Genomic DNA, 25,744 nt, shown 5'->3' with positions numbered 1-25,744 from the left:
TCCACATTTCACAGAGAAGACCGAGGCCCGGAGGGCTAAGCACGGTGTCCATTGTTACAGCGCTGGTAAGAAGTGGAGCTGGGATTCCAACTAAGGCATCGTGGCTCCGAAGCCCGTGCTCTCAGCCCTGGCCCTCGAGGTCTCCCAATGGAGATTGCTCTCTTCTCTGGAGCGGGGGCACCCTCAGAGAGCTTAGAATAATCCCGTAAATGCATTTCAAAATTCCCAAAGCCCAACGACCTTTTGAGAGCGTTCAAATTTTGTGTGGAGATGCCTCCCTCTGTTCTGTTCCTTCCTAGGGGAGAAGGGGCAAAGGACATGCAGCCGGTGGACGCCCAGGGGCGTGAAGGAGAGGCGAGGGCGTGGAGCAGGCTGAGATGGGACAAACACTTCCATCGCTTGGCAAGAGGCATAGAGCAAGAATCTAAACACTTGGGGTGTCTGTTTCTGAACCACAGGACTGCCTTCTGCTGTGTCCATGTGCGCCACCGGGCTCTCCTGGGATCCAAGCCTTCGGATGCCATGGCTACTTAGATTTGTTCTTGGGAAGGGGTCAGTGGGTCACTCCCCTTGCCCAGCCATTTAGCACCTCATCCCTGTCCCTCTTCACGTGGGAGTGTGTGTTCTGCTGCCCCCTGGGGTCTGGAGGCCTTCATGACCCCTTGCCTATAACTCAGCTGGAGAAGGCTCCAGAAGCTCCCTGTAGGGGAGTGCTGCTAAGCACAGGGCCTGCTGTCCATCTGTGCACCCTGAACTCCTTGCCCCTGTCTTTGGGAATGAGAGGATCTGTTGAACATCTGCTTTCTTAGGATGCAGTTTGCCATTCGAAGCCCCGGCCCTACTGGAGAGTGCCCTATTCCTCATTTTTCAACTCATTCTTCAACTAGAGAGAAAGTGGGGGCTCCATCCCAAGTGGCCTGTTCTTCCCAGAGCAGGGCGGCCCTTCTGGAGAGGGAGAGGACAGCAGTGGCTTTTGCAACACCCAGGAAGATTCCTGGCCCAAAGAGGTCTCAGAGTATGTGTGCCTTTACTTTGATCTAATTTTGATGTTTACATGAGGCTGCTGCCGTTCACACAGAACACCTAGGATGGGGTGCCTCCACTGTGGCCCCGAGAGGCTAAGGGCTGATGTTTGCCGACAGCCCCTCAACTCAGACGCATCCTTTATCAGCGCTCACTTGTGCTAAGACACTTCATGTACCTTAATCTCATTTAGCCTCACATTCTAGGAAACGGAGCATGTGTGGTAGTACCCATTTTCCATTTGAGGTTAGAGAGGTTGCCCACTCTGCTATAATCTCTCTCTGCTGGAAAAAATAATTCACTTTACTTCAAAATACACTGGAACCAACTTAAGGATCATTTTCACTGAGTTTAAAAGCAGTGCCAAATGAACACCAGTCTCTTCTACTGTTTCTCCCCAGCCTGCGAGGCCCCGGGGGACAGGATGGCAGGCACTCTTGGTTCTCATGTGTGTGGGGGGAGGAGGGTTTGGGGCACTGTCCTGCCCCCTGGGTGGTGGTCTTCCCGCCTCTTCTCCAGCTCTCCCCACTCCTGGCAGGTGTCCCACAGCCTCGTCTCCTGTCCAAGAGCACATGTCCTCAGGAAGTAAATATCATGTTATAAGAACAATAAGACGCAAATCCCCGAGTTAAAAACATTTCAGCTTTTATGAACTTCAGACATTTAATTGTGGAAAATTTCAAACATATACAGGAGGAGACAGAGAAGTACAATGAAGCCCCACATACTCATCCCCAACGTGACTGACTCTTGGCCAAGCTCGTCCACGGACACCACCAACTGCCTCCCCACCTCCCACATCACACTGAAGCAAATCCTGTGTCACAGGCATACCATCTCATCTGCAGCATTTCTTCATGTATCTCTAAAAAAGGGGGGGAGCTTGTTAAATTTAGCCACCCTGTCTTTATTTCACCTAAAAATTAACAATACCCCTTAAATGTTAACAAGATTAAGTGAGTGTTCCCATTTCTGGAACATTTTTGAACTCTTTGCTTTTCTACTTTAAGAAAGAAAATTGGCCCTGAAATGAGAATTTCTCAGCATTTGGTCATATCCTTACACTCCAGCTCCTAAAAGGACAGATCTCTGAACTTGGATGGAAATGCCCGGTTAGGAAGTTTCTGAGGCTCGTGATCCCCGCGTAAGCTTGCTCCCCCTGCCACCCTTGGCCTGGCCGGGGCTGTGCACGTAGTGGGTGCCAGGTAACTACGTGCTGGGGCTCACGGAAGGATGAACACATGCAAGGGTGGGGATGCAGCCGAGTTGAGCTAATGCGGGAGGACTGGAGCGCAGCCCCCTGCGTTCTCCCACCCACGCTGTGAGTGGCTGTCCTTGGCTCTCTGCACAGTGCTCCACCCGCCAGCTGCCTGGGCCTCCTCTGGGACCCTCTCCTCTCTTGCTCAGGATACTTGACTGTGTTCCAGTGACTCCGTGGAACCCCACTTTGTGGGGCCTCCGGCCTTCTTCCTTGGTCTTGCCAATTTGCTGCTGAACATACAGCAACAGTTGACTAGGGGTGCTTGTGGGGAGGGGGAGCTGGTCACATGGGCCAAGCGCCTTGCTCGTCTGTCCTCATGGCCACAGCCCCAGGAGATGGGGGTTGCTGTCACTGCCATTTCCTAGCGGAGGAGACCACAGGAGACAGGTAAGTCCCTTGCTTGCCTAGGCAGTGACAGTGCTGGAATTTGACTGCGGTCAACCTTGAAACATGGGCTACTCTTCGTTGTTTCCCAAGTGTTAAGACTGGTTTGGCAAACTGCTTAGTTGTGTGGCCCAGGACCAGGCGCTTACCCTTTTGAGGGCAGATCTCAACAGGTTGGGACCTTCAACCACCGTGTACCTTTCCCTGCTATGTTCACATCTGCCAGAGATAGAGCCTGACTTCTTACTATACACACCCTTCTCAGGAGATTAGCTCAGTTGAATGGAATAAATTTTAAGTCATTCAGCCTCTAGTTTCCTGGTTTGTCTTTTTTCACGGTTAAATAATAGTTTGAGTCATAGATTGTTTGACTGTGGCAGGTTGGAGGATGAAGAGGGATGAGAAGAAATCGGGTGAGTTTCCAAGGCTATAACCAAGATGTGATCCCTGCTCTATGTGTGGCCACATCCCTCAGTTTTTGATAGAAGAAAAATGTGACTTTTGGAATGTAGAGAAACCGGGGTCAAGTACTTAAGAATTCTTGGGGAGAAGAACCTGAGTGGGCATAGTTTCCTTTGGCCCAGTCAATCAGAGCTCGGCCAGCGTGGTTTCCCCTTGGCTGAATTTTGGGGGAATCAGTTTTAGGAGGCCTGGTGAGCTTGGGGCTCTGTCCACCAGCAGCCCTCCCCATCCACGGCAGACGGCCTGGACATGCCAATGCTGGGCGCTGTACCAAACTCGCGTTTTTACTTCCTTTATTTCTTGATTTTGCCTTGGTTTGCTTCAGTTCACTCCCTGAGGCCTGTGGCCCTAGGGAAATGGACGCGGGGGCAGAGGTAGGTGGGATAAAGGGAAATGAACGGCCTAGGCAGACACAGAGGAGAGACACTGGCTGACTCACAGAGAGAAAGAGGGGCAAGAGAAGGCTGAAAGGCCCAGCAGACAAAGGGAGAGGAACCAGCGTCTTCTGCAAGAGTTCCTGGGATTTATAAGGGGACTATAAGGCACTGAAGGTGAACTTCAAGAAACTAAGCTGTTTGCCACCCTAGCAATGAGAAAACTGTAGCTATCTTTAGGTCCTGTTGGGAATGCCTGGAAACAATTTTAAATCATCTAAGTTGTTTCTAAAAGTTGCATTTGCTGGGACTCCTCTGGCTCTGCACAGAGGCCGGCAAGCCTGCTTCCAGGCACCCCTGCTGTGTCTGAGGGCTGGGTTAGCCCTGGTCCACAGAGAGGTGTCTGGGAAAAGCCCTCCCTAGGAGAGGAAAAGCTCGTGGCACAGCCGCATCACACCCAGTGCTTCTCCGTCACCAGGCTCCTCCTGCTCGGATCCCCCAGAGGGCCCTGCAGAGGGCACCACGATGGAAGCCACCAGACTCGAGCGCGACCTGGAGTGGATTTTGGCCTCACCCTGGGAAGAAGAGCTCTCCCCCTGAAAAAGACCAATGGTGGGGGTGAGCTGGGGAATTGTAGGACAAACAAGAGCCTGCAAGAAAGCTTGCTTTTCTGGGACTGTCCTCTGCTCAGTGTTAGAAGTGTCTGACGTCATAAAATGCACGAAGACTCAGAGCGTTTACCCAGTGCAGTTGGTTGGGGGTCGAAGCAGTTTTAAACTCATTGCTGCCTCTCTTTCCCTCCTGGGTCTCTATTTTATTTTATTTTATTATTATTTATTTTTCTGGTGTTGTTTGCGTTCCCATTCTTCTCTTTTCAGAATATTTATAACTGCCTCCTCTTCTTTTTCCTTCTCAAGTTCCTTCTCCACCCGACTCTGCCTTCTTAGCGTAATTTTTCTTTTTTCTTTTGGCCTCCTTGTTTTACATCTGGATTCCTGGATGGTTTATTTTGTCTGTTTCCCGAGTTCCCCTCCTCTCCTCTTTCTTGTCGCTCTTTCCCCCTTTTCTTTCAGCATCCATGCGTTCCCCTCAAGCTTTCCTTTGGGCCACACAGGTTTAGGCTTTATTCTTGCTCATTTCTTTCAGCCGAGCTGGCAAGAAGGAGGCCACAGCCGGCAGGCAGAGCCACGGCGGCAGAAGATGACCTGAGCATCAGAAGATTCTCCCGCAGCCCTGGTGTCCCTGGGAGAGGAGCCCCCTTCTGGAGGCGGGGCGGGGCTGGGGACAGGGTTCCTCTCCCCGCTGCGAGGGTTCACATGGGCTGCCAGGCTGGAGCTGAAGGTTGGGGCAGATGGTGTTTCCTCCACGGTGTGTGGGCCTGGGCCCCATTGCTCAGGGAGGCCGTGGAATCCGCCCCTCTTGGAGTGGACAGGTGGGGGATTCACCGGGATTCCCCCTAAAGGTGGGCGCTCTGGGGAGGTGCATGGGGAATGCATTTCTAGCAAAGCTCTGTGCTGTGGGTGGGAGGACTTGCAGTATGGGGGGCTGCCTCTTGTGGGAGTCTGGGTGTCCTTTGAGAGTTGCTCTCTGGCTGAAGACCCCCTCCCAACACCCCCAACCCAGCCCAGCCAGGGGGCGTTTTCAGGTTTCCAGGAGAATGGAAGTAGTGGCTGTTCATCTCAAGGTGTCTTAAAGGTGGCTGGTCACTGAGGAGCAACACAGACCCCACCTGTGGGAGGCCCTAAGGCTCAGCCTCAAACTGATAGAAGCAGGTGGCACTTCTCGAAGGGTGTGGTGGCGGAGAAACTCTAGAAGTCGCAGCCGCGCCCCTCCCATGTGGAGTGACAGAGAGGCGCGTCCTTGCTCTGCTCCCCAGCTGTCTGAGGCAGAGCGACTGGAGTCCATCTGGCCGTCCACCACCCTCCCCACCCCCGACCCATGCTTGCCTCCCACCCCGGGCTCTCGGTGCCACTGGGGCCGGGCTGAGCTCTGGGGTGGGCCTGGCTGAGAAGCGACTTTGTCGATGCATACCTGGGATGCTGGGGCCCCAGAGCCCCCACTGGATGTCCATCCGGCTGCACCGTCCTCTCCTGGGCCCCATGGGGATGGTGGCCACGTGCTGCTCCGCGAGTGCCATCGAGGTCTCCCTTGCCTTCTCTACCCCTGGCTCTCCTGCCTGGTCGCCTCCGTGCCTCATCATCCTTATCAATGTCCAACGTTCTGCTACTTTAGACAAATATCACTGATTATATATAGAAGCTGGAGAAAGAGCTTTGCTTATTTTATAGTTTGCTTCTGTTTGCTAAGCCTTCAGCCCTAGAGTCCAACTCTTGGGGTCCAGCATCCTCTCAGACTCCTAGAACCAGAAGGTCCAGGAGCCCACAAGTCCTCACGCCTGGGCCCTGTGGCCCCACTTTGTCTCTGGTTGAAGGCAGAGCCTTCCTCACTGCAGAGAGGCTTATCCTAGTCCGGAGGGATGTCCAGGGGACTTAAGGGAAGGATGGGGAACTTGCTTCTAAGTTTTCCTCTCAACTCTGGCAGGAAGGCCGGGGGCAAAGACCGGACTCGTGGATGTAGGAATTGGGGAGGGGGGCGCTGGGAGGGGAGCTAGGGGCCTAGCAGCCTCTTGCCCTTCCCACCTGAACCCGAAGAGCAGGCCCCCACACCCTGCGGTCTCAGTGCCCCTCGTTCCCGCCACCTCCCTCTGCCTTCCCTCTTCCCACATACCACGTTGTATAAATATTTAAACCCCCAGGCTGGCAGGAATCTTTCTCTAGCCGCTTCCACGGTCTCTGCGAGAGCTTGTTCTCTCCCTGAACAGCTGCAGCAGATCTGGTTGCCTTTGGTCAGACGAGGGCAGGCCCTGGTTTGGGGGCCCGTGGCCCCCGCAGGGTGGAGGGTTTAGTTGGCAGGAGAAATTCAGCTTGGAAGAAGTCACGGGTTGTGGCAGAGATCCATCCTCTCTCCGGCTGCCTATGTGCCGACCCTCCAAGAGTTGTCAGCTCCCTGCTCTGGCTGTGGGGTGGGTCCTGCTTCTCGAGGAACAACTCCCCAGGGTGGGGTTGGTCCCTTTCCGGGCTGGGCTTTGCAGGAGAGGCTGGAGGATAATTCCAAAGCAAAGGGGCTGGGGCTAGGACAAAAGAGAAACTTAGTTTACTTGTGAGCACTTCACAGCTTCTAAGCATGCCTGCTTCCTTTATTCTCCTGAAGCAGCCACCCTAGTGGGGAGCAAGAATTCGCTGGAGAATCTTCCTGTCAGGCCTCTCTGGGCCTCCGCCCACCAGTCCCCGTTCAGTCCTTCTATCCCGGGGGCTGAGGAGTGGAGAGGACGATGCTCCTTTTCCCGTCTTCCCTGGTGACCCGAGAAGCAGGAGTTTGCCCAGGAACAAGACTGGCATTTGCTGGGTTCTCAGGGGCCGAGCACTGTGTGAGGTACTTCGCCATATTCTCATGTAATTATTGGAGTCATAAGCCCAGCAGATTTTTTAGCTTCCTTGTGTGTCTCCTCTTTCTGTCCTCAGAGAGCACCAAGTTCCCAGACACAGGGGCTCTGTCTTTCTCTGGTCCTTTCGGGTTTAGTGGGTACCTCTGAGAGCCAGCCGGTGGACACAGAGCTCACACCCCCTTCCTGTGCCTCAGTTTCTTCCACAGAGAGGCGATTAACCTGTGTTCTATAAAGCATTCCAAATTCAGCACAAGAGCAGGTTTTTAGGAAGCCACATGGTGGTTTCCTTTAAACCCCTTTCCTACATATGGGGGTGTGTGTGACATGAGAGACGGTTCCGGTATTAGGCACAGAGAAGTGTGTGTTTGGTGCTTGGGAGAGGCTGAGGAGAAGGAAGACAGGATTAAAAAGGCCTAGATTTCATATCCAAAAAACCCCCAAATTCAAGCAGTAGAGCCACTGATGATAGGGGTATGGGATGCTCATGGGGCAAGGGACAAAGGCACCCACACTTTGTGCTAGAAGGCAAGCAGCCAGGTTCAATCTCTCACTCTCTCGGGGGGCTCAGACCCCTTCCAGTAGTGGGACAAGAGCAGAGGTCAAAGGTGCCTGGATGAGACTGCTTGGTGTTCAGTGGGTAGAGAGGCCCCCTTAGGGGGGCTGGGTGTGGCCTGCTGGGGAAGACACCAGGAGGAAGGTAGGAGCACACAGCTCAGAAGTCATGCAGCTGCAAGATATTCCTGCTTGCTGCCTGCTTCCCCACCCCCCAAAGGTGAAACAAAACCCAAATAAAAGCCTGACCCGGCAGATATTAATACTCCAGAGCCAGGGCTGGTGTGCAAGCAGCCATCCCCCCCACACCCGCCTTCCCCCTTGTGTTTCTATAAGCGGCTGAAATAAATTTAGCGAAACAACCCCACCCGTCTGAGGGCCCAAGATTTCAGAGCAGTGTGACTCTTTACCCTGAAAGCCCCTGTTTTTCAGAGCTGAGAGCTTTTTGCTTAAATTCCCTTTGGGGATGGAATGCTCTCAATCTGGAATAAGCATGGTCCTGCAATCACCTAGTTCTCATCGATGACCAGGACTTCCCCACACTAGGACTTGCTAAAATGCCAATCTGCACATGGGCTGCAGCTTCAAGTGGTCAAGGCGATGGGGCTGAGACCTCGTTGGATCCACTGGGGCATTTATTATAAGATTATTCTTCATGATGTCTGAATGTTCAGCCAGGTCCCTCTGCTGTCTGTCATAAGGGCAGCGGTTATGGCTGGCTAAGTGATTAAGTAGAGAATCACTTCCAGAGAGCCTACTGTGTGTTTGGTCCTGTTCTAGGCACTGCGGGGTGAGTTGAGAACAGAGAGACTGCTCTCTCAAGGAGCATAATCCTCGTGGGAAGGGAGATGTCCGAAAGGTAAGTAACTATTAAAAAAATAAAAACACCTGCAACTAAGGTTGCACTTAATAGTCAAAGACTGAATGCTTTCCCGTAAGATTGGGATCTGATGAGGGTATCCACTCCCATTATGCCCATCCAATATTATACCGTAAGTTCTGGATGGGGCAATAAGGCAAGAAAAAGAAATGGAATGGATGTGATTGGAGAGGAAGAAATTAAGCTGTTCCTACTTGTGGATAACATAATTGTCTATATTAAAAAAAAGAAACAAACACATAGGGGCACCTGGATGGCTCAGTCGGTTGGGTGTCCGACTCTTGATTTCTGCTCAGTCATGACCTTAAAGCTCTGCGTGGGGTGTGGAGACTGCTTAAGGCTCTCTCTATCCCTCTCCCTCTGCCCCCAGCCAATGTGCATGCTCTTGCTCTCTCTCGCTCTCTCTCTCACAAAACAAACACACACATAAAAAGCAAAACTCAAGGTATCTACAAAAAAAAAAAAAAAAAAAAAAACCACAAAACAACCTTACAACTGAACTGACTTTTCTAAGATCAAAGGATACAGGCCAATACACACAAAACTGTCTTCCTGTAAGCTAGTAATGAAGAATTAGAAACTGAAATTAAGAGAAATATTATAATAGTTTCTCCAAAGGGGGAAATACTAGGTATAAATCTAACTAAACATGTATAGGACTTATATGTTAAAAACTACAGAACACCAATTAAAGAAATCAAAGAGTGCAATAAATAGACATACCATGTATGAGGATTAGAAGACTCTACACAGAAAAGACATCATTTTTTCCTGAATTGATCTATAGATTTAACGCAATTCTGGTAAAATTCCCAGCATGAGTTTTTTTTGTAGATATAGACAAACCAATTCTGAAACTTATATGAAAAGGCATGCAATTAGAATAGGTAAGACAATTTTGAAAAATGCAAATCAACTGGGAGGAATTACATCACCTGATTTTAGGACTTACCATAAAGCTACAATAACCAAGACAGTGTAACACTGGCAAAAGAATGAACACACAGATCAATGGAACAGAATCAAGAGGCCCATATAACCATGGAAAATTGATCTTTGGACAGGCACAAACAATTCAATGGAGAAATGATAGTCTCTTTCATCAATGGTGTTGGGATTGGACATGCAAAGGCAAAAAAAAATGAATCTCAACCTAAATTTCCCATCGTTTATAAAAATGAACTCCAAATAGATCATAGATCTAATATCTAAGTATAAAACATAAAACTATTAAACTTCAGAAGAAGACAGACTCTTAATGATACAGGATCAGGCAATGAGTCTTGGACAGGCCACTAAAAGCATCATCCACAAAAGATAAAACTGAAAAACTAAACTTCATTGAAATGAAAAACTTCTGTTCTCTGAAAGATATTTTTCTCAGAGAATGAAAAAATAAGGTATAGAATGAAGAACATATTTGTAAATTACCTATCCCACAAAGCAATTGGTGTCAGAATATATAAAGAACTCTCAAAACTCAACAATAAGAAAATAAATGACCCAGTTAGAAAATGGACAAATGGATTTGAACAGATACTTTACCAAAGAGGACATACAGATGGCAAATAAACACAGGAAAAGATATTTAACACCTTTAGTCAGGAATGAAATGCAAATTAATACCACTACGCACCTATTGGAATGACTGACACTTAGAAGTGTTGGTGAGGATGCAAAGCAATTGGAAACTGTCATGTCTTGCTGTTGGAGATGCTGTTGGAGTTGGCAATTGTTTATAAACTTCCACATACACTTACCATTTGGCTCAGCAGTCCCACTCCTACTTATTTACCCTAGAGAAATAGGCACTGTGTTCACACAAAACTCTATACACAAATGTTTCCTGCAGCTCTATTCATAATGGCCCCAAACTGGAAATAATCCAGTGTTCTTCGACAGGTGAATGGATAAACAATGGTGTACCCACACAGTGAAACAGTATTCTTCAATAAAATGGAATGAACTCCTGATACATGTGACAACATGGATAAATTTGGAAGGCATCATGTTGGGTGAAATCGAACATACTATGCAATTATACTTACATGGCATTCTGGAAGAGATTAAATGACAGTATAGGGAACAGATCAATAGCTGGGGACTAAAGGATGGGGAAGGGCATGGCTACAAGGGGATAGCATGAGGGAGGTTTTTGGGGATGATAGAGCTGTTCTATTTCCTATCACGGTGGTGTTTTCATGAATCTATTGATGCTATAAGTCTGTACACCAAATATAGGTCAATTTTTCTGAATATTAAATTAAAAAGTAAAAAAAATATGTTATAGGAATGATTATATACTCATAAACTGATACAACTACTCTGAAGGAAATGAACATGGCAATGAGGACATAAGAGAGAAGATACCTTGCCTTGTTGGGGGGAGGCAGATGCCAAGAATGGTTGAGGAAGTGATGATTGAGCTGGATTCTAAAGGATGATTTAGAACTTACTTGGGCCTAAGGAAGGTCAATTCAGATAGAAGAAATAGCAAGTGTCAAGGCCCTGGGGCAGAAGGAAGTATCTTTCATTTTCATCTGAAACTGACCAGAACATGGGGAGTGCCCTGAGGGGTGGGAGAGGCAGTGATGGGGAGGGAGTGGTATGAAAGCCCAGGCTGGAACCACAAGAAGGTCAGATTCTGCTAGACTGAGGGTATAGTTTTATTTTAAAAGGATGGGCAGCCAAGGGTTTTAGCAAAGTGTAACACAAGAACAGATCTAGGTTTTGAAGAAGATCACCAGGGTGCCGTAAGGAGAGGGTTGGAGGGAGAGCAGGGATAGAGCCTAACTAAGTACACAGGAATCTTGGCGTTGAAAAGAACCTCTAAGACTAGCCTTCCCAGTTTGGGTACTATTCACATTTTGGACCAGATACATTTTGTTGGGGGGCTACCGTGTGGATGTTTAGCAGTATATCTGAACTTTACCTTCTAGATGCCTTCCTTCCCCCAACAGTGACAACCAAAAATGTTTCCAGACACTGCCAAATGTTTACTGGGGTGGGTGAAATCATTCCTGGTTGGGAACTACTGTTCTAAAATAAACAAATCCAGTGTTTCTGGCTTCATAATAGAATCATCGGAGGAGCTTCGAAGATACAGATGCTGGGCCTCACCCCACAACAACTTAGTGGAATCTTCGGAGCTGGGGTGCGATGGGGTGGGACAGGGCTTCTGTATAGTTTTAAAAGCTCCCCAGGTAATTCTGCTCAGAGTGATGTTTGAACATCACCTGTCCAGTCCAACGTCCTCCATGTACAGAGAGTAGGGAAGCCCAGAGTAGAGAATAACCTACTGAATGAAGAAAAGGAGCTCCAGAATCTGAGAGTCCTGACTCCTAGATCAGTACTCATTCCATTAGACTCTGTCACCTCTAAACGGCTGCACAGAACATTCCCTGGATGAGCTGCAGAAGCCCAGCCTCCCTGAATGACCAACTCTGGCCTTTGGAGCCTCCCAGTGCTAAGGCTGCCATGTCTGCTTGCGGCGGAGCCCAAGCCCTCCCTTTCTGCCACTGCTGGAACCTCTGCGATCCTTCTTCTACTCTCACTGCCAAATGTCAATAGCAAGGTTCAGTAACGACTGAAAAATGTATTGTGTACCTACTTAGGATCTACTTCTGAGGCCCAGGTAATAGAGCTGCCCTCATCCTCAAGGAGTTTCTAGTCCAGTGGGAATAAATAGATTAATTCCCATAAAATGCAGCTGAAGTCTGAAGTGGCAACACTGGGAGAGAGAGTCACTTTGCCTGCTCAAGGAGCTGCCTGAAGTCCCAGCAGAAGGAACCTCTTGAGCAAAGCCCCAGGGAGGGCTATGCAGCAACCACCAGCAACTGCCCCAGTTGGGAGGACTCGAGGGCAAGGGGCTGTCTGAGCTAAGCCCTGGCTGGGAGGGTGTAGCCTTCGCCACCATCCCAGAGGCTAAGGGACCTGCTCTTGGTTGTGCAACTGGTGACTGGCCAGCATAGTTGGGCTTCCCATCAAAGTTTAGGTGGCTCAGAACTCATGGGCTTGCTTGTGTCCCCAGGCAGGCCCAGGCAAGAGAGCAGGAGGTGAAGCAGTGGTCAAAGGTGTTAGCTGACCATTTCATGGATGTTTATAAGGAAGAATCCTTTTGCAAAGGAAATACTCTCCCAAATGGGTTTTGTGGTGTAGTGAGGCCCCAAGAATGGTTTAGTTTACATACAATGGCTAGGCATAGAAAAAGGGTTTTGGTAGGCCTGAAACTAAGCACTTTATCTGCCAATTTTAGGCAGTATTATTATTCGTATTCTAGAGATGAGAAAACAGAGGATTTGGTCACGGTCTTGAAAAGTCACACAGCTAGAAAATGACAGAGCCAAGATTTGGATCCAGATGGCCCAACTTCAAAGTCTCGGACCACTGATTCTCAAACCTTAACGCCTGAGTCACTAGCAGGAAATCACTAAAAATGCAGATTCCTGACCCCACCCCAGAGCATCTGATTCACTGGGCCCCGGGGCCAAGCCAAGGAATATGCATTCCACAGGTACTACAGGTGAACTCTAAACAGGTAACTCTCAGGCCACACTTGGCCATACTCCCTCTCTCTCTAATCCAGAGACCTTGCAACTGTCCCAGGGTCTCAGGCAGCAGAAGCTGGGGGTGGGGTGGGGCGTGGAGGGCACCCAATCCGATGAATCTGGGGCTTTGTACAAGTGACCTGAAGCCGAAGGGCTCTAGGATGGCAGGTTCTGTGTTGCAACCAGAGCCAGGAGGGGATCCCAGGGAGCGGTGCCTTGAAGGGCAGTGGTGACAGTGACCAAGGCCTGGCCTGCTAGGAGCCCGGTACCCCACTCTCTCACCTGCTGTGGGGAGGGCCCACGGTCCAGACTGGCCCATGAATACGTCCGTCGCGCTTCCCTCATTCCGAGGACTTTCACTTTTCTCCTTGAACGAAACCTAACACCTCCAAGCCAAAAGTACCTGGCTAGGCCTTCCTCGCGAGGATATCGGCTGCGAGGGAGCCAGGAGGGCCCGGAAGTCGGGCCTGAAACGGAGGACCCGGGCGACCGCCTCCCGGTCGGAAGCGGCAGTGCAGGTGAAGGGGCAGCCTCTCCAGACCCGGCGCGAGTTAGGAACCCGAGCGCCTACTGCCTCGCAAAGGAGGCGGGGAGGGCGGCGCACGGCTCTCGCAGGGCTTCCTGCCGCGGTCGGGGCTGGCGGCCATCCTCGCTGCCTTCGGGCACCTGCACAGCACGTCCGGCCGGGGCGGGCCGACTCCGGTCCCCAGACTCCCAGCCCACTTCGGCCCGGCTGGACGCGGCTCCCCGGCCCGCCGGGTCAGCGAAGGGTTAAGGAGGCTCGCTCCCTCCCCGCGGCTCCCTCACCCTTGGAAAGTCCCCGAAATGACGTTTCAACCCGACAATTAAAAAAGAGTTTAATTATAGAGACAGGCTCTGGGAGCTGGAACAAACTCGGTGGGTCGGCGGGGCCGGTAAACAACTCCGGAGCGAGCGGGCCAGGCCGCCGCCCCGCCTAGCCCGCGCCACGGGAGCGGGGGAGGGGATCGGCGGCCGGGAGTTGGAAAAGCGGAGGAAATTCGAGGAATCGGCGATCTCTTTGGGGGTGGGGTGGGGGTGGGGGGAGAAAAAGAAAAAAAAAAAAGAATAAAGACTTTTTCGCTAGCTTGCGGCGCCGGGCAACGTGACGATACTTCTGGCTGGCCCTGCAGCCGCAGGGGGACAGCGGGTGCGGGCCGGGCCTGGGGCCGGGAAGGCGGCCCCACCCGCTCCGGGGCCCCCTTCTCCCTCGCTTCTCCACCCCTCCTCCGTTCCCCCCAGCAGAGCTTCGCGAACCCTCCAGAGTTAAAGACCAATGGGCCTTTTTTGGAGGTGGGAGGGGGAGGGAGATAAAAAGACGAAATAGCTTCACATCAGGACGCAGACTAACCTTGTGGTTTTAACGCGCAGCCTGCTCTGTCCTGAAATCTGGAACTCATTACCTCATCACCAAGAAACTGCTCGACGCCCCCCCCTCCCCGACTTGGAGGGGGAGCATGGGGAAAGGAGCGAGCAAACACTCCTTTAAGAAAGAAACTTACACTTGAATGATTTAAATTAAGGTGGATGGAAGTTATTTCCCTTTCTGGCGCTTGCCAGATTTCAAGAAAAGCTGAAAAATGGGAACGGGGCGTGGTGGTGGTGGGGGGGGGGGGAAGCAACAGGAGGCTGGACAGCAGCAGAAGGCAAGGCGAGGGGCAGCATCCAGGTCAAAAATGGGGGCCGTCATCAGTTTAAGTCAGAGGGGCATATAACAGCAGACCGGGCTAGGATCGCGTAGATTCGTGGCTGCAGCAGTTGTTGTGTGTTTCTGAAAGATGAAAAACAACCGGTTCCTTTCGTTGTGATTTGGAAGGTTTCCCTGGGTCCGCTCGGAGGTTGACGAATACATCAGAAATGTAATAAAAATGCGTGTGTGGGTGGGTGGGTGGGTGGTGGTGGTGAGAGCGCGACTCGAGCGCTCTGCTCCGCCCGCCCTGTCCTTTCCAAAGAAACGTGCTCATAATGGGGTGACCTAATTACATCGCAATGGAACCCGCTCTTAGCCACTCAGCGCTCGGGGTTTCATAACAGACCCGGCGGCCTCGAGTGCTGGGAAGAAACGTGCGAGGGCTGAGGAGGCGGCCGGCACGCGGGGAAATAGGAAAGAAACATAGCCCCGCGATTTCCGCCTGGGTCTTCGCTCCAGCACCGGGGCGGGGGCCGTGGGCGACACTTTAACTTTGTATTTGGGTGGATGGAGAGGCATGCGAACCTAACAGTAAATATATAACAGTCTTAAAAGGAGTAATCCATTGGGGAGGGGGCTTTCGGTTTCGAGGATCTGCTACTACCGTCCTCCCCCCACCCCGCCAAAACAGCGCAGCGTGACAAGCCATATGTTCCGTTCCCGTGGGGGCGGGGGAGAAGCAACAAGAAGTTAAAAGTGTCGCCTCCCCCATTTCTTTACCTTCATTCTTGCCAAAGTAACTTTTTTTCATCATTGTTCAAGTGTCTAGGGGTGTGTGTGTGCCCCCTAGTTCAGAGCGCGCGTGGAAATTGGTGCGTTAATGATTTTTTTTTTTAATTGGGCGGGAGGAGGGCGGACTGGAAAGGGCATTCACGAGGGCTCGGGTTTTCTTTATGAAAAACTTTTAAGGTTGGGTGCGTGAAATAAATCCCACTCCCAGGCCTGTTAAACAAACAACCAATCCTCCCGGGCTTTTCTGCGGCTCCCCCTCCCGCGGTCCTGCTGCAAAGCGCAGGAGAGTGTAGACGCGTGCGGCGCGCGAAATCTTGCTGCGCTCCCCGCGCGGGGCCGGATCCTCCCCGGGGAAAAAGTCTCCCTAGTTTCCCCCACCACTCTACCTCCGCCCCGTCCAGCTGAGGACCAAAAAACCACCACCACCACCAACAACAACACCCCGAAACCCCTAGACCTGAATGCTTTCTGCGTCCCAAACTCCCGATCTCCTGGCCCTGCCCGGTTGGGGAAGACAGCCGAATGAAGACGAGAACTCGGGAAACAAGTAAGTTATGGGGGGCACTTGGAGAAGTTTCGGGGGAGATCTGCTCAAGATGGAAACCGCAGCCCGGGCTCTAAGGACGGCCTTCTGCTCCCGCTTGCAAAAAGAGAAAGTCGAGCCCGCCTTCCTGCCCGACAAAAAAAACAACACAACAACAAGAACCCCGAAGAGGGTGGAATGAGTGATGTCACAGAGCCGCGCTCGCAGCCTGACAAAGGGGGGGCGCGCCCCTCCCCCTCGCGCAGCGCGGCCCCAGAGAGGGGCGCCCCAAGCGCCGGGTAGCCGAGCGAGCGGACTCGAAACTTTTCCTCTTTAAGAAAAAAAAGTTGTGTGCGACTCCCAGTCGGTTTTTTTTTTTTTTTCCCTTCGGCTTCTTTCCTCGTTTCCCCTCCCCCTTCTTCCTTTTGAAAGTTTTTTTTTTTTTTTTCCCCGAGTTTGACCGCATGGCTGATTCAACTTCAGTGTCAATCAACTTTTTTTTCCCTCCTCTTCCTCATTTAAATAAGTTTAAAGCTCCTCCTCCCCCGGCCCACCAAATCTGTACTTTATAAATTGGGCTTCGCGCGCCGCGGCGGGGAGAGTCAGAAAGGCGAGGGGCGCCGGGAGCAGGCGTGTGGGACTCCAGACCGGAGAGCCGGAGGCTGCGCCTTCCCCGCACCGAGACCTTCGCGACACACCAGATCCCGTCCCTGCCCCCGTGCGAGCGCCCAGGATGACCACCACCCTCATGTCCGCCACCATCTTCGACTTGAGCGAAGTTTTATGCAAGGTAGAGTGGGGCGGAGGATTTGCTTCTCAAAGTTTTCTTTTTTCTTTTTTGCTTAAAGAAAGAACCCCTAAAAGTTCAGGTCTTGGTAGGCAGGGAAGAGAGGAGGGGAGGCGCGATGGGTCTTTTTTCTGCCTCGTCCCCCCCCCCCGCGCCCCAGTTTAAAGGAATTTGGCTCGCCTCTTTCCACCCTGAGTTTCATCAGGTCTTCCCGGCGACTGCATAGGAATTTGGAGACCAGAGATTTGGGGGGCGAAGTTGGAGTGGCGGGGTTGCCCGGGGGGCGCGGGGCGTTGGCGGACTGGGGCAGTTTTGGTGGTTCTGTCGTCCCTAATGGGCTGCTTAAACCGGGTTTCGCTGATCTGCTCGGTTCGCGCTCCGGGTCTCGCCGCCGCCGGAAGGGGGTTCGAGTCTCTCCAGCCACACTGTCAAGCCTGTGGGGTCAGCAGGGGCGCCCTTTGGGGGAAGTTGAGTCTCGGGAGGACGTTTTGCTGGGAGATTTCTCCCTCTGATGTGGAAGGGCTGGGAATGTGCGAGGAAAAGGCCAAGAGTTGTGATTCAAAAGGATGTTGCAAAACGGGTTTGCAGTGGGGCTTCAGTTTGCCCCAGCGCAGTCAGGCTTCCTTCTGTGATAGCCTTTGGGGTGCTGAAAACTATGGGGTGAAAATGGGACTGGGGTTGACCCGCTTACCTGTTTTCCAAGGGAGTGGGGGAACTCGACAACAAAATGCCGGCCTGATGTGCTCAAGGGGCTCTGTGAGGAAGGATTTAATGGGGCCTCCTTAAGTGGTATAGCTTGCCAGCCGGTGTGGGGGAAAAAAAAATAGCAGGTTTTAAACACTAAATGTCCCAGGAGTGCGGTTTAAGTGTATATAGCAAAAGCCTATGGATGTTAAATTAATTTTGCCCCCTCTCCCCAATTTGGAAGCAGGGAGCTGCTAGGCTACTTTTAATTGCTAAAGTGTTTTGCCTTCTTTTAAACACGTCGGGTCATGTCGCTCTCTTTTCTCAGCTTGCTTCTCCAGTCGGCCCAGCTGCCAGGGCCCCAGGGCTGCAGGGCTGGGGTGCAGGGACGCCGAGGAGCTGAAGAGCAACATCAAAAAAGTTTGAATTTCAGCTTCCTTCCCTCCTTGCGCTTTCCCAGACTCCAGTTGCCCTGGCGGCTCCCTGAGCTTTCCAGCACTTCCTTCTTTTCCCGGCTTTCTCGCTCTTTGATCTATTTCTTTTTTTTTCTCGCCCTCTGCAACCCCCCCCCCCCCCCGCAGGACTTTTTAAATGAACCTTATTGTTGGGAACCGGCTCTCAACTTGGTTCCTGTAATCCGCTCCGTGGGGTGGTTGCTGTTACAGATTCCCGATCCCCTGCAGCTGATCCTAAGGGACCAACTTTAGAATTTGTACAATGACACCCACATGGGCTGGGAGCCAACTCCCAGATCCCCGGCTTGCACCCTTTCCAAATCTTCGGTACAGATTGGGCAGGTGACCAGGGGCCCATTGGAACAGAAACCTGTTTGTGGTGGCACTGCTTCCCCCCCCCAAATCCACTATTGACTAGGAGGCGGGTGGGGGATGTGGTGCCTTCCTTTTCCTTCCCACCTGCAGCTTTGCGTTAAAGATTAAACACTGGCGCTCTTATCCACGCCTGCCTTTGCAGCCAGAAGACTAACTGCAAAGGCATCTTCCCAGTGGAGGGGGTAGGGTGGGGTGAGCTGAGAATGGTGGGGAGATCATTGTAGAAGACACCCCTTCCCAAGCATGGGGCAGTGAATTTTGTTTTAGGAAACCCATCGTTCTCCTGGCGGGGACCCCCACCCTGACCTAGGATTTTTCCTGCCCGCTTCCACTCCCCCTCCTCTCAGCAAGATAAAGCAAAGGCAGTCTGGAAACCTGTTGCCAAAGGAAGGGAACACTTCTGAAGAAGGAAGTTGAGAGTCTTAGACCAGGTCGTGTGTGTGTGTGTGTGTGTGTGTGGTGTGTAGTGTCTAGTGTCAGTGAAGGAGGGATTGATTAAAAGGGAGGTACTCCTGGTGTCCTGAGGTTTACCTGTTAGGGGGAAGGGGAGTCTAGAGAAGTCTGAGTTGTGTGAGATATTTTGAGCTGAGGAATCTATTGGGGAGGTAAAGAAGTTAGATTTTGTGGATCAGCGTGGTACCTTTGGGGACAGGATACGGAGGCACGTTCCAGGGGTGTGCAGGGAGTAGGGTGCGTGTGTAACAATTTCATAGTGGTGGCGATTTTGTGGTTTCTTCTGTATGGGGCCAAAGTAAAGGTAGGTGGCTGGTCTGTGGGAGGAAGAGTGGGAGGGGCTTGCTAGGACAGAGTTAGCATGGTTCCTTAGAGACACTAGGGGCATTTCTGCTAGTGGAGGGGGATGCCCTTAGTGGTCCCTTTCTCAGCCCTGGTGGATGGCCTTTGTCACTGACCACACTCTCTCTCCCCTCTCTTCCCTCCAGGGTAACAAGATGCTCAACTACAGTACTCCCAGTGCAGGGGGCTGCTTGCTGGACAGGAAGGCGGTGGGCACCCCTGCCGGCGGGGGCTTCCCCCGGAGGCACTCGGTCACTCTGCCCAGCTCCAAGTTCCACCAGAACCAGCTCCTCAGCAGTCTCAAGGGCGAGCCAGCCCCAGCTCTGAGCTCTCGGGACAGCCGTTTCCGAGACCGCTCTTTCTCAGAAGGGGGCGAGCGGCTGCTGCCCACCCAGAAGCAGCCGGGGAGCGGCCAGGTCAACTCCAGCCGCTACAAGACGGAGCTGTGCCGTCCCTTCGAGGAGAACGGTGCCTGTAAGTACGGGGACAAGTGCCAGTTCGCTCATGGCATCCACGAGCTCCGAAGTCTGACCCGTCACCCCAAGTACAAGACGGAGCTGTGCCGCACCTTCCACACCATCGGCTTTTGCCCATATGGGCCCCGCTGCCACTTCATCCACAACGCCGAGGAGCGCCGCGCCCTGGCCGGGGCCCGGGACCTCTCCGCTGACCGTCCCCGCCTCCAGCATAGCTTTAGCTTTGCTGGGTTTCCTAGTGCCGCTGCCACCGCCGCTGCCACGGGGCTGCTGGACAGCCCCACGTCCATCACCCCACCCCCCATCCTGAGCGCCGATGACCTCCTGGGCTCACCCACCCTGCCAGATGGCACCAATAACCCCTTTGCTTTCTCCAGCCAGGAGCTGGCAAGCCTCTTTGCCCCTAGCATGGGGCTGCCTGGGGGTGGCTCCCCAACCACCTTCCTCTTCCGGCCCATGTCCGAGTCCCCTCACATGTTTGACTCTCCCCCCAGCCCTCAGGATTCTCTCTCGGACCAGGAGGGCTATCAGAGCAGCTCCAGCAGCAGCCACAGTGGCTCTGATTCCCCCACCTTGGACAACTCAAGACGCCTGCCCATTTTCAGCAGACTTTCCATCTCAGATGACTAAACCAGGGTAGGGAGGGACCCCCTGCCTACTCGACCCCGCCCATCCTTCTTCCCCTCACCTCCCTACCCATCTGATTCCCTACAACCCCTGCATTAACAAGGTTAAGCTCAACCCCTTCCCCCAGAACCTTGGAATGCCCCCTCCCCCACCCCTAACCCTCCCCCCTAACATAAGGACAAGTCAATTTGTCAGTAGCTTCCTCTGGCTTGAAACCCCCCTCTCCTCGATTTTATAGCCCACTTACCACGCATAACAGACAAGTCCCATATTTGTCAGTAGATGCCTTTTCCCCCCTCGGCTTAAGCCTTAAGTGCCAAATCACAAAAGAAAAAGCAGTAACAGTTTACAGAAGCAATTTAGTGCCTTGTAATCTAACTTTGTCACTGTGACTACATTACCTCTTCAGCGCCAGAGGGCACCCGTGGGCCTCCCGGAGCCTCTGCCCATGGGGAGGGGGAGGGGACCCAGAACCAGCAGCTCCCTCCACTGGCGGCCCAACTGCACCTTCCCTTACTTCAGCCTCCCACACACTTCCTCCTCCCTCTCCCCATGACCCCCACACCCCTTTCGGGAGAGTTGTTGCCAGACTCGGGTTTTTGGGGAAACCTATCTTGACATTCAAAACCTTTTTCTTCCCGACCTGAACCTCTGTTGACTAATCTTGCCTGGGTTCGTGTAGGTCTACAGGAAGGAAGACTGAAAAAGTGGATGAAGATTGTGATATAAGTGGGACTTTGTGATTTAATTTTTTTCTTTTTTATTTTCTTTTTTTTTTTTTTTAAGTGGGGAGGATGGGGAAGCTAGATGGACTATGAGAGACTTGATTTTGGTGCTAAAGTTCCCCAGTTCATATGTGACATCTTTAAACAAAAAAAATAACAAAAAAATGAGAGAAAAGCTAAAAAAACATGTAAGGGGTGAGCAGTTAATGGTATTCATTCCACATACAATATCTGTGTAAAACGATTTCCTGTAGAAGTAGCTTTAATGGTTTTTGCTCTAGAATACCGTAGGTCTATCCTTAGAGCACTCACGCCATGCTTTTTTCCCTGGGTTTTAAACTTCATATAACTTTCAGAAATTGGAGAGCAAAAATTTTGCTTGTCACTGCACATCAATATAAAAAAGCTTATTTAACTTATCAAAACGTATTTATTGCCAAAACTATGCTTTTTTTTTGTTAATTTTGTTCATATTTATCGGGATGACAAATCCATAGAATATATTCTTTTATGTTAAATTATGATCTTCATATTAATCTTAAAATTTTGTGACGTGTCTTTTTCCTTTTTTTTCCACAGTTTTAATATATTATTCTTCAACGACATTTTTTTGTAACTTTACACTTTTTTTGGTTATTTTATTTTAAAAAAATGAAAAATTAATTTAAAAAAATGCAAAAAACTGTTGGATTATTTATTTTAGAAATTTCCCCCCTTTGTGTTGGACTGCAAATTGAGTTTCTTCTTCTTTAGGCCTTTTCACAGCTAGGACTGAGAATGTATGTCAAAGTTCTGTGACAGTACAGAAGGAAAACAACTTTTAGGTATGGCTTCTAAAAGGGAAAAAAAAAAAAAAAAGAAACCCTTTGACTTCCACGTGCCCATCTCAAGACATTCCGACTGCAGATTTGAGGTTCTGGATTCCAGGTTTGGAGTTTCCAAGGTTAATGCAAACAGAACTGGCACACACATTAAGATGAATGTAATTATTATTCCTCTTGCTGGTCACTACCGTCGCTTTCTATTTCTTTCTTTGTGTGAATTTATTTAAAAGAAAAAAAAACTTTTTGTAACGACTATTTGCAGTTTAAAAATCAATAAACCCCGTTTTTTTTCAAGAAACACGAATGGTGAAGCTGGTTTTACTCTGTCTGTAGGTTTGTCCTATGTATGGGATGCAGGTGCTCCGGAGGAGGAGGGCCCCTGGTTGCTTTTTTTCTTCCTCCTCAGCACTCAACCTATGCCTGTTGATGCGGGGAGTTTCAGCAGAGAGGGGATGGGATGGAAATTTATTGCAAAGGAGCCCAGATTTCTCTGTTAGCCTCCTGGTGTATTGGTTCTTGACAGGGACCAGCCTTGGTGGGTTGCTTTGGAGGGCCTCAGAAAAGCTTGAGGCCCACGCTGTGGTCTTCATTCCTTGGGTGGTGCCTGGAGTGCCAAAATGGTGCAGGGGGAACCTAGCACATGGGACTCCAGCCAGTTTGTGTTTGAGTTCTTTTGAGTCCTCTAGGCTCACTTCCACCACATGAAATTGACCTGAAACTCAAGGCTCTCAACACCTATGGGGGTGGGGGGGGGTGGGGGGGGTGGGGGGGCGGGCATGAGGAAGTACTGTGGGCTTGGAGAGGAGCATGTGAGATGGTCGGGGGCCCAAAGCAGAGGCCTGGGGATGGTGGTTCTCCCAGGAGCTGACATGCAATTCTGTATTTGGAGGGGGAAGTGGCTGTTAAACCCATCAATCATAACAGGAAGTCTTCAGGAGTTCCCACCACCTGAGTCTTGCTATACCCCTGATGCTGTACAGAATAGGTGGCTTGTCATCTTGGGGAGAGCAAGGGCTCCTTGGCTAGAAGCACTGCAGCCAAGGCCAGAGGACCACTTTGAAGCGGATGTTTTGCCTGCCAGCTGGGCTGGATCCTAACAAAGACCCTGAGTCTGGTTCTTAAGAGCAGTTCTTTTTGGAGAGGCAGGGATGGATTTTGCTTTTGGAGGCAGCCTTTGGTTCCTTGCACTCAGTAAGTGGTGGGGTTGGGGCAAAGTAAGTGGAATTTCCACTTTGATCCCACCAGGCCTCTCCCAAAGGCAGTTGGGTCTGTTGCAGACATTGGCTGGGCTGTCCTTGAGGCTTGGGATGACCTAACCTACCCTGTCCACTTTTGCTTTCCTGGTGAGCAGGCTCCTGCTGCGGAGCAGATGCATGAGGGAGAAAAAAGGTCAGTTACCTTTCCTAGGGCCCGGGATGCTGGTGGAGGTAGGGGGAAAGCAGCCCTCCTTGGGACTAGAGTGAATCTAGGCTGCTTGTCCCTCAAGGAGGGAATGAGGGGTGTGTGTGTGTGTGTGTGTGTGTGTGTGTGTGTTGGGTGGTGATTTAATTGTTTACCTTGAACTCATTCCAGGGAAGCATAGATGAGCCTATGGCAGACATATTTCTATTTCTTCAGCTCATGATGACACTGGTTGGGTTTCCGGGGGCAAAGAATACCCACCAACCTCCCCAGAATGGCTTCTGTTGGAGTCGGTCCCTTGAGTGATACCAGTGGTAGAAGCATTGACTCCTGGAGAGTAAGGATTGCCTGTACAGGAAAGGGGAGGCTCCCAGGGCCTTGGGAAGCTCCCCATTCCCAAGCCTTGACCCTTTACCCCACCTAAGCGTCTCTGTGGGAAACACACAGTCTGGGATTGCAGCTGCTCAGGCCTATACATGGTTATCACCACAATGTTGGATTTTTTTTGCCATCTAGGTCTTTAAGGGAGAGGAGGAGATAGGGTCAAATCTATGTGGGAAAGGAACTATCAGGAACACTTTGGGCCCTTTCTTCCAGGCTGTTAGAAGATGGAGGGGCCTTGGCAACAAGTCTGTGCTGTAGGCTGGTGGGGGTCCAGGAAGGTGTGAGCCCAAAGCTGGCATGAGACCTCCATCCCTGAGCTCCTCCACAGCGGGGAGGACCGGAGCCAGGTAGGGGTGGCTGGAGGTAAGGCCTTTGCCAAGGGAAGTGGAGCAGGAAAGGCCAGTCTGCCTTTGTCAGCAAAGTTCTTTGAGCACAAGGACTACCTCCCCACCTACCGTCCCCAACTTTGGGGCATTTCTTGTTTGGGGGCCCACATCAGGGCAGGGCCTCCATGGCTGTTGACCTGGCAACCCATGGTCTGATGCTTGGGTACAGGTCTTCCCTTGGAGCAGCAAAAGGCTGCTGAGCAATGACTTACTTCTCTGGGCCAGGAAGCCTCATTTTCAGGGGGGAGGTTGGGGGGTAAACGCAGCTCATCAGCATTCTGGTGAGAGGAGGGCCTTTGAGAGAGCAGGGAGCAGACATGAGAGAGGTTTTACAGCTCATTGGATCATGAAGCCCTGGTTGCCAAGGGGGCAGAGAGAGTCATGGCAGGAGGAAGTTTCCATGGCATGGAGGACCAGAGGAGATGGAGACCTTTAACCTGGGTTTGAATCCAACCTCCCTTGGTGTCAGCTGTGCCTCGGGCGGGTGACTCAACCTTGGATTTCTCATCTGTGCCTCAGAAGTGACTGATGATCAAGTGAACAGGGACAAGTCAGCAGGATCAAGTAGCAGGGACAGCTCTTCATAAATGTCAGGTAGTCTGAGAATTTCATGTGTGTGAGCTCACTAGGTGCTCACAGGACCCCATGGAGGAGGCGCGTCTCTCATTTTCCATATGGAGAAATTGGGGTGCAGAGAAGTTCACCAGTTGGTCACACAACTCGCAGCGTTGGGATCTGAACACAGGCAGGCCAGCTCCCTGCTTGCCTTTCACTATGTCACCGCCCGCCGTTCTGAGTACGTTTGGCACAGTCCCTGGCACATAGTAACTGCAAATCGACCAGTGTCAATTCCCATCTCCCCGGGCCCCTGGAGACTCTGTAGGGGCACAAGAAGCATCCAGTCAGATTAGATGACTCTGCGCACACCCCTTCGGTGTCATGATCTCATGTCGCACGCGGCCTGGGATTGGCATGTTTGGAGGACAATGCCTGGGAGGAGGGGCAGGCCACCCCCTTGGACTTTCCCCTTCTCTGCCTGCCATGGGGTGGCTTCTGTTAATGATCAACAGAGCAAAGGGTGCCCCAGGGCCACCTGGGGAGTTGGCCCTGTGCCCTTCTTCCCCTGGGATCTCACTCCCCTGCACGTAGCCGACCATTTAATCACGTCTGGCTGGACTGCCTGAAACAGCACCTGAATTCAGAAGGGGAGGGGGCAGGGGAGACTACCCAGGCTCCTCACCTCCCTGGCTGCCTTGCGGATGGGCCTTCTCAGGCCAGTTTCTGGTCTGCTGGGCACAAGCAGGGACCCCGAGAGTTGGGAAACAGGACAAAACCTTGGCCTTTTCTTGAGGTCAAGGCAGCACTAGAAGTCCCTGCATTGACCCATGTTTTGGTGGGTAAAGCTTGAATTACAGAAAACCTTCTGGCCTAAGGGCCTACAATGCTTTTGGAGGAGTCACAAAGGGTGACATCTGAGTTACTGTCGTGGGAATCTAGTCTCTGAGCAGCCAGGGCAGGGCTGTCCCCATGCCAGGCCAGGTTCCCTCCTGCCCGTGACAGCCAGCTGCTGGTCAGGGGATGAGGATGCTTCCACCACATTTAGCCTGTTTGCAGTTATTCTGACATGTTGGCGAGGGCCAGGTCTCAAGGGACAGAGCTAGGAGTGACAACCGTACCTGCACCATCAGCTCGAGGCACAGTGAAAATAAATATTGGCAATGGCCAAATCTGAGGCAATTTTCTCACCACCTGGGGCCAGTCATGTAGCTGCCCCCTGACTCCCACTTATACCTCAGGGAGAAGGAGCTCATGACCACATGGGACCGAGTTCAAGTCTACCAACCCCTGTGCTGTAGGGGGACGGGAGGCTCTGCTGCCCACCCCCTCTGTGAGGAGCTGGTTTTGGTGTCAGAGGGCCATGGGTTCAAATCCCT

The 25,744-nt window shown here is 51.6% G+C and overlaps 1 protein-coding gene and 1 long non-coding RNA gene across 5 annotated transcripts; one reads left to right on the top strand and one right to left on the bottom strand.

The window, feature by feature from the left end:
• Positions 1-1,646: 1,646 nt before the first annotated feature.
• Positions 1,647-15,748, bottom strand: LOC116591571. 2 transcript variants are annotated; one of them, XR_004286057.1, is made up of 3 exons: positions 14,298-15,748; positions 13,211-13,965; positions 1,647-5,727 (listed from the first exon to the last, which is right to left on the bottom strand). It is a non-coding gene; the product is annotated as an uncharacterized LOC116591571 (long non-coding RNA). The 2 variants fall into 2 exon arrangements; XR_004286056.1 differs by having other exon boundaries at positions 13,211-15,748.
• A 66-nt stretch (positions 15,749-15,814) lies between these two features.
• On the top strand, positions 15,815-20,993 carry ZFP36L1 (ZFP36 ring finger protein like 1). 3 transcript variants are annotated; one of them, XM_032344582.1, is made up of 4 exons: positions 15,815-15,915; positions 16,419-16,681; positions 17,691-17,782; positions 19,134-20,993. In XM_032344582.1, the coding sequence occupies exons 1-4, from the start codon at positions 15,830-15,832 to the stop codon at positions 20,091-20,093; spliced, it is 1,401 nt and encodes a 466-aa protein (XP_032200473.1). In that variant the 5' UTR covers positions 15,815-15,829; the 3' UTR covers positions 20,094-20,993. The 3 variants fall into 3 exon arrangements, with proteins under 3 accessions (XP_032200473.1, XP_032200474.1, XP_032200475.1); XM_032344583.1 differs by lacking the exons at positions 15,815-15,915; positions 17,691-17,782 and having other exon boundaries at positions 16,469-16,681; XM_032344584.1 differs by lacking the exons at positions 15,815-15,915; positions 16,419-16,681; positions 17,691-17,782 and adding an exon at positions 17,790-18,623.
• The last annotated feature ends 4,751 nt before the right edge of the window (positions 20,994-25,744 follow it).

The sequence above is a fragment of the Mustela erminea genome, chromosome 5 (assembly GCF_009829155.1).
Source record: "Mustela erminea isolate mMusErm1 chromosome 5, mMusErm1.Pri, whole genome shotgun sequence".
Classification (NCBI taxonomy): Eukaryota; Metazoa; Chordata; class Mammalia; order Carnivora; family Mustelidae; genus Mustela; species Mustela erminea.
Note: the sequence above shows the minus strand (reverse complement) of the source record. Positions and strands in the feature narration are given on the sequence as shown.

Bases quoted from the DNA above. Each gene is read 5' to 3' on its own strand.
- ZFP36L1 (XM_032344582.1), top strand. From the start codon at position 15,830: ATGCTTTCTGCGTCCCAAACTCCCGATCTCCTGGCCCTGCCCGGTTGG. The intron at 16,682-17,690 runs GTAGAGTGGGGC...CTCTTTTCTCAG, and splicing joins TGAGCGAAGTTTTATGCAAG to CTTGCTTCTCCAGTCGGCCC. The intron at 17,783-19,133 runs GTTTGAATTTCA...TCTTCCCTCCAG, and splicing joins TGAAGAGCAACATCAAAAAA to GGTAACAAGATGCTCAACTA.